The 7,884-nt window shown below is 60.4% G+C and overlaps 1 protein-coding gene across 1 annotated transcript; it reads right to left on the bottom strand.

The window, feature by feature from the left end:
• Positions 1-6,858: 6,858 nt before the first annotated feature.
• neurog1 (neurogenin 1) lies at positions 6,859-7,447 on the bottom strand. The gene has a single exon (XM_052057826.1). It carries the CDS (start codon positions 7,414-7,416, stop codon positions 6,889-6,891), a length of 528 nt encoding a protein of 175 aa, XP_051913786.1. The 5' UTR covers positions 7,417-7,447; the 3' UTR covers positions 6,859-6,888.
• Positions 7,448-7,884: the final 437 nt, after the last annotated feature.

Here is a 7,884-nt window from a genome sequence, read left to right on the forward strand (position 1 = left end):
AAAGGAAAGGCAAGCTGGGAGCACGAGTCTCGTCGCTTCCCAAACAAAAGTTGGCAGAAGAGTTGGCGGCCGTAAAATTCAAAGTCGGTGGTGATTTGCCGAAATCGGTTCAATGAAGTGCAGCTTGAACGTGAGCGGCGAGTGGCGGCGCCGCGTTGGGCACCCGTTGAACGGCTTGCGTGCGCCGGGCTTTGTCTGACCTCGCGATTGTGCGTCTGGCAGCTTTTCGGGGACTCTGGAGTGGTCTTCCGCTGAGGCCGAACGCTCGCGTGAGAAGGCGAGGTCAACCTGGCTAGGAATCGTGCGTGCGTGTGCGCGGGCGCATCGGAGCTGGGGGGCGCAGGGGGGGTGGAGGGCTTCCTCACATGAAATCCTTCATTGTGCTCTTCCATCCAGCGACCTCTGACCTCTGCTGAAGCCCTCAATTGTCCTCTTTTGCTTTTTCGTCTTCAACTTCACTTTGCCAAACGTGTCATCTCACTCGCACACGCGCACACACACACACTCGCACGCACACACACACGCACACACACACGCGCGCACACACACACACACACCACACACACACCACACACACACACGCACACACACACTTGTTCCTCTCTTGCGCGTGTGCACGCATGTGAATTGCCCGCACGCCGGCCCATCTCCGTACAGATGTCCTTCTCTTTAATTTGCGTAGCGAGCAACAATCGGCCCCATCTGGCCCCATTTTACTTCCCCCTGAAAAATCACCTCTGCGCCCCCCCGCCCCACCATCACTAAATCTCCTCAGTAAGCCGCTCGCGCGCACACAGACGGAGCGGCCGTGCGGAACGCTGTGGGTGTCGGGGGATTGAAAGCCAATCAAAAAGCTATAGAAGAGCGCTTTGCTTTGCTTTGCTTTGCTTCGCCTCGCGCGGACACAATCGAGGGCCGACGGGAGGGTGGGCGCCCCCGCCCCCCGACCGGCTCAGTGTTTGGGGGTCCGCGGGAGTCCCGTCAGCACGCCAAAGGAAACTCAGAAAGCCGCCGCGGGACAGATGGCTCGAAGGGAGCCCGATAATGGATGACGGAGTGGCGTCATCGCCGCGTACCGGCGACGGCTCCTGGCGCTAATTCGATCGGCTTCGGCGAGCGCCGCTCGAGGCCAAAGCAAAGCCGACTCGCTCTCTCTCTGTCTTGAAAATCCAAAGTGGCCAACCGAGTCGAAAAATGTCTAAAAAGTCCAAACAAGAGTGGCAAAAAGTCTTTCTTTGCTGGCCGGGATGGCGCATTCCATAGCGCCAAGCCGACCTCTCAATCGGTCTGGAGGACCGGCGGGGCGAGAAGCGGCACGCGGACGCCTGCGGGGAGATGCTTGCTCGCCGCCCCGGCCCGGCAAAGCTCGCGTGCGCACTTGTGTCGGCGTGCGTGCCGAGTCACCGTGTCAAGCTAAATCCTCGCTGATCCCCGAAACGAGAGCGAGGGCCGGCTACCGCGGGGGGTCCATTGAGAGGGGGGATTACGCACGCCGTTCAAATGCCGTTGCCGTGCGCCAATCTCGTCTTTGTCACCTCACGCGCATCAAAGTGAAGTGAGGAGCTTCAAAATGAACAGGCAGTTTTTGATTTTGACTGTCGCTGACCAATTGTTTGGAAGTGTTGCGTCGCGATGCAATGTCCTGATGGCGAGGGAGCGCCGCGTGAAACGGGGCTAATGGCGGAAGCGGCGTTTGGGTCACCGTGGCGACGGAAAGGCCGGCCCCGCCCCATGGCCTCGCTTCGACATCATCTGCTGACAAAAAAAAAAACAAAAAAGAAGCAAAAATGACAAAAAAAGCAAAACAAAGGAAGGCGGCGACGACGGGCGGCGACGACGGGCGGCGACGACGGGCGGCGACGACGGGCGGCTCCGGTTACCGCTCTGGCCTTGAGTCGCTCCGCCTTGCTTGCGAGGCCGATTACAGACCAATTCAAGTCCCTCGACTTGTTATGTGCGACATCTGTTGATCTCGAGCCCTCTAGCTAGCTTGCTGGCTAGCTAGCTAGCCCACTAGCCATCTCGCTCTGGAAACCCCGCCGCCTACGGCGCGTCCAAAGTGACGGACGGGCCTTCTTTCGGTCGGGCACGGTCGATTCAAAGAGCCGACGGCGTCACGAGTCGGCCCGCCCGCGGTCCGGTCAAATGAGATGGGACCGCTCGGCTACCTCGGGGCCCGGACGCCTTTCTTTCATCCGCGGAAAGCGAGAGAAACCAGAACCCGAACCGGCGGCTGCCTTTCATCCGACTTGTTTCCATTTGGCCAGAGGTCAAAACGAGCGACATTGATGAGTGCGAGTTGAAAACTGGCCTCGTGCGTTTCTCTCGTTCATCAACGACACTCGTTTTGCGCGTTTCGAAACACCAAAGAAGTGGCGCCGATCCTTCGTTCCGCCCTCTCGGAGCAGGAAGCAACACGAAAAAAGAGAGAGCCTCGGAAGAGGTGGCGGCGGCCCACCGCTGCCAGGCATGGTTTGGTTTAGGGACCAACAGGTGGCGCTGTAGGGCTCCCCCGGCAGCTGCAAACCTGTTGCTCGTGAGCTAATCAGCGCTGTCAAGCCAACGTTCGGTGTCGGCTCGTTGTTTGCTCTTGCTGCCGTCACGTTTGTTCTAGTAGTGGTTTTGGTTCTTGTTTGTGTTTTGGTTTTCTTGTTTTAAATACAATTTGTCAAGTCCAGCCCGCTCCTCCCTCCCGCCTGCTTTTTGGGGTCCACCACCGCCAGGCAACGTGAGCAGCAAAGACCGGATGGGAAACGGGACTCGGTCCTTGAAGACCAAAGGGAGGCACCCGATGCAGGCGAGCTTCTCAACTGCGGTCGGCCACACGCTCAAGAGGCTTTATCTCTCGCAGCACTGCACTGGCACAGGTGCAGCAGGAACAGCAACGGCAAGCTGCTCTCGGGTCAATTTGTTTAATGATTAAAGTGTGCGCCACCTGCTCTTATGGGAGCGTGTTGTGCGTGTGTGTCCTGAGCAGGGCCGCCGAATCTTGGGGATTTTCCTCCCGGCTCTGGGCTGCCTTTGCGAAATGCCTTGTGATTTGCCCCTTTCGGAATGGTCACAGCGGCTCCTTGGCTCCACCGCACCAGCGTCGGCGTCATCGTCGAGGACGCCCACGCCGCCGAGGGAACGTCTGGATGGACATTTCAACGCACGCGTGCGCACGCAGCCAAATGCTGCGGCCATGCAAAAACGGAATGCGGTGAAAAAGCCGCTGAAAGAAAAAAGTAAAAAGCGTAACGTCGTGAAAAGGCCATTAAAAGAATATTTGCCCCCCCCCCCCCAGCCACCCCCAACTCCCCCAGCACACAAACAAATGCAAATGGATGCGAAAAGTTTAGCGCGGGCGCCCCGTTTGAGAGGGGCTCTGAATGGCCTCTAAAGGAGCCTCTAATTAATCTAAGTACGGCGCCAATAGGCCCACTTGGAATTTTGTTCTCCTCTTTATGTGAATGGAGGGTGGGAGCGGGGGGAGGGGGGGCCCCCAAAGAAAGAGGACGAAAAGAGAGAAGGGATCAGGCCTCCAGCTTTTCTATCCACGGGCCCGCCCCATTCAGCCCGGCCGTGTTAAACAGTAGCCCCCCCACCCACCCGTTGCGCCCCCCCCCGGCCCCCTTGTCCCCCCCCGCCCCCCCACACCTGACATACACGCTCACGTGCAGGCATCCGGCATTGAAGCTTTTTGGGGGCTCCAACGGCTCCATTCCAGTTGAGCTCCTGGTCTCGGTGTGCGATGCGGTCCCGCTCGTGGTCCCGGCAAGGTCGGCTGGACAAAGGCGACAGAAGGGGGCGTTTGTGGTGAATCAGTAACGGAGCTAAAGGGCATGTGCCTGTGGGGAGTTGGCCAGCTTCTAAAAGGGCTTTGAGAGCATCCCCCCACCCCCCTCCCTCAATGGGCCCCTTCACAATCACTTGAAAGGAGCTCAGGGTGTCCCCCAAACAAAGTCCAAAGCGGCAAGAGCCTGAAAGAGCTTCTAATAAGCTTTTAACTATTTTACATCGGGGCTCTCTCCGGCCCCACCCCCCCACCCCCGGCACCCCCACCCGCTCTGTGGTCAACGCGCACACACCCGACATGACCGCCATTGTGCTCCCCGCCTGATTTATCCTTTCCTTCGAGCCGCGTCGCAAGCTTTTCAACGTCCTCTCAAAGCCCCCGCCGTCGCCTCATTATTCCATCCGGACCCGGACCGCCCCTCCGCGAGACCTGCGATGGGACCGGACCTTCGGAACGGGACCGTCCGAACCGCGTTCCCGCATCGCGGTCGCCGCCTCGAACCCCGGGCGGTCCCTTGGTGGTCTGGTCGCCGTGGTAACGCTTTATTGCTGTGGAAATTGCTGGAGTCTTTGAGGAGGTCAGAGTTCGGCGGGGATACGATAGGCGGTGGGGGTGGGGGCTCGAGGGTGGGGCAGGGGAGGGGGGGCGTCACAGCTAGGAGCCTCTCGGCCTCTGGATGACTCTTGCGCCGCTCGTTAAGAATTTTCTGCTAATTGTTGAGCGAGCACCGGGCGACCGGACCGACGCGCCGCCAAAGGTGCCGGTTGCCGTGACGACGCCCTGACCGACCGAAGCTAGGAATGGAAAGGCGCGCCTGTCGGCCACCTTGTTTGAAAGCGGGGGCCGTTCTTGCGGGCAAAAGGAAGGGCTTGGGAGAACGACGGCCCTCCGGACCAGGAGCGGGCAAGCGCCCCTCTTCCTTGCGCGCTTTGATTTTGGAGAGTCCACTTCCGGGCGGGGACCTTCTTCTTCTTCTTCTTCTTCTGTCATTTTCCCTTTTTCACGAGCAGGCGGGCTTGTGTGCTGGCCATTTTGGGGCGTGTTCACTCGTCTCTTTTTTGTCTGGTTCCGGTGGGCCGCCTCCCCGCCCGGCCCGTTTTTCTTCTGCGGACCGCTTGACCCCGCCCCCGTCCTTCCCCCATCTCCTCGGCTTTCGGATCCTCCGTCGCCGTGACCTTCGCTACCGCGAACGGCGTCCTGCGATTGGGGCGCCCCACCTGCCGGCATGTCAAGTCAGAAGCAGATTTTTTTTGGGGCGCGGCATCGCCTCACAGTGCGGAGGTGCAGGGTTGGATGCTGTTGCATGTCCTCTTTTGTACCCGTGTGGCTTTTCTGCGGGTACTCTGCTTTTCTCCCAAATTCCAATTGGTCGGCAACCGATCGGGGATGTAGCGCGTCTGCTGCCCGAAGACGGCCGCGATCGGCGACCCCCCGGGAGGCGGGGGCGGATCGGAAAATGGATGGAGGGTTCGAGCCCGTCCAAGACTTTTCTTCCGCTGGGTTCCTGTCCGTCAGCAAAAGGAACCGCGAGGAAAATCGATCGGCGAAGGATGCCGACGCCTCGCAAAGTTGGAGCGGCCGTGTCATGCGATCGCTTCGCATGCTGTGCTGAGACAGATCAACAAATTAGGAAGGACCCGCCCAAGCCTGCGTGTGTGTGTGTGTGGGGGGGGGGGGGGGGGGTCAGTCGGTGGGGTTTACAGGTGCAATCGGTGGCACAAGGTGGAGCGTGGGGGTGTTGGGGGGGGGGGAGTCAGAGGTTATCTGGAGGAGCAGGGGGCACAAGACTTCCATCTGCTTCACTTTGTCATGATCCTATCAGACCACTGACACCACAGCCCCCCCCCCCACCCAAGGCCTCCATATGAACTTCTACAATGTTCACTTCCTCCGCAACGCTGGGAAAAGCAATTTGGGTGCGTGTGTTCATTTTGCATGGTTGCTCTCTTGATTGACACTTTCCTGTCACTTGGAGGCCGAGCCCCACCGACCCCGAGGCACTGCGTGTGCGTGTGCGTGTGTGCGCGCGTGTGAGCGGGGGGGGCGAGAGAGGGTGTTTGTTGTTGTCGTTCTCTGTTAGCGCGCCGGCAGCCCTTTGTCGTTTTGTCGACCAAACCCAGCCGGCGTCGGCTCAGCGCTCGCGTGCGTCCACACGAGAGGACATTTGCCGTCGTTTCTCTGCCGTGACGCTCTCCATCGTGAGCCTCTTGGAAATGTTCTCCTCCGGAGGTCTTCACGAGTGTGACGCGTTTGATTGCGTTTTGAGCGATGGGACTTTGAGTTGAGGTTCCGCTGGCGAAGGTCTCTGCGCTCAGAGAGCGTCGGACAGGCCCCGAGCGCACGCGGGGTACCTGCCGACCCGCTGACATTTGACCTCGGGAGGTCACTTGAGTCAATGAAGACCTTCTTCTGACTCTCATCAGCCCCTTTTTTTTTTGTCCGCCGGCCGCAGCGCAGCAACGACGCAGGCGCGCCTCGGTCATCTACTTGGCCGCAAGTCGCGCGGCCTTCCGAGAAGCTCGCCCGGGCGTCCAAGTACACTTTTGTCCATCGTGCCGGTGCGTGAGAAATGAGCGCTCATTGCTCGCCGGGCTCCCTTCCGTTCAACGAGCGCGGGTGTTGACCCAAGATGAGGGAGGCGCCGTTTCACCATCTGATTCCGAACGCAAATGCGTGTGTGGAAAAAAAACCAAAACCCCACTACGGTGGTGATTAGGACCGCAAACCTGGTCGCAGCACAGAGATGGGCACCCGCGCGTTTTCTTTCTCTCTGCGCTGGCTGCAAATGAAAGTCGTGAAAAGCAACATGCCCGCCGCCCGCATGCGAGACACAAAGAAGAGCGTTGCATCGTTTGTAGAAAATTAAAAACTTTATTGCTCTGAAAAGTGTCAGTGGGTAAATAGGATATAATCTTTCTTTCTTTCTGTACAAAAAGCATTCCAAGAATAAATAAAGCCGAGTCCTCGTGAATCATGACTGAGTCTTGAGTGTGAAATTTCCCACAACTAATTGGAGAGTTGACCTTTCCACTTGCCCCCCCGCCCCCTTGTCTCCGCAGCACCTGTGCTCGCGCGGAGGGGTCGTGCAGGCAGAGGCGTCGCTCCAGCGGTCAGAAGACCCCCTGCGGGCGGCCGAAGGCGCGCTCGAGCGGGCTGCCCGGGCTGGAGGCGGGCGACGAGGAGGAGGAGGAGGAGGAGGACGGCGGGCTCGTGCCGCACGAGAACCATCCGGAGCCGCACCCGGGCCCGTCGCCGGGGAGGCCGTCGCGGGGGGACCCGCCGCGGGGGCCGCCACCGCGGTCGGCCATGCGCAGGGTCTCGGCCAAGGCCCAGATGTAGTTGTGCGCCAGGCGCAGCGTCTCGATCTTGGTCAGCTTGGACTCGTCCGGAAGCGCCGGAAGCACGCGGCGCAAGCGGTCCAGGGCGCCGTTGAGGTTGTGCATCCGGTTGCGCTCGCGGTCGTTGGCCTTCAGCCGGCGGCTCTTGCGGACCACGCGCACGGCGGCCTCGCCGCGCGCGCGCCCGCGCCGCCGCCGCTTCTTCTGCGGCTCGGGCGGCGGCGGCGTGCCGGCGCGCGAGCAGTTGTTGTCGTGGTCGTCGTCGCCGCCGCTCAGCGCGAAAAAGTCGTGCGCGTCCATGAGTGCGGCGGCTTGGCGCGGGACGGGCGACATCGAGCGAGTGTGGCACACGACCGACCTCAGCCCGACTTTTATAGCGCGCACGCACAATGGACACCCTCGGACATCCCCCCCCCTCTTCCCCCCCTCGGAGAGGATGAAGAAGATGAATGAAAGCTGCCCCGTGCCGCGTTGAGCAGCTCGTTTGCATAACCCGCGGGTACGAGGAGCGTGCCACCAATCACGGCCGACCAATCGCAGGCCGGCCACGCGTAAAGCCCCCGACGCACACACACACACACACACACGCCTCCCGCCCCCGGTCACGTGACGCAAAAAGTCCGTCGCACGAGACACAATCGGCGCGTGCGTGCGCTCGTTGTGTCGCCATTAAGAAATCATGAGACTGCGCGCGCGAGCGCAATCTATCAAAGGTGAATAGCGCCATTGTGCGCGCGCGCCCTGCGCTTCTTTTCACGCTTTTGTCTC

This window comes from Hippocampus zosterae, chromosome 1 (assembly GCF_025434085.1).
Source record: "Hippocampus zosterae strain Florida chromosome 1, ASM2543408v3, whole genome shotgun sequence".
Taxonomy (NCBI): domain Eukaryota; kingdom Metazoa; phylum Chordata; class Actinopteri; order Syngnathiformes; family Syngnathidae; genus Hippocampus; species Hippocampus zosterae.

Excerpts from the sequence above, each read along its gene's own strand:
- neurog1 (XM_052057826.1), bottom strand. The coding sequence starts at position 7,416 with ATGGACGCGCACGACTTTTTCGCGCTGAGCGGCGGCGACGACGACCAC.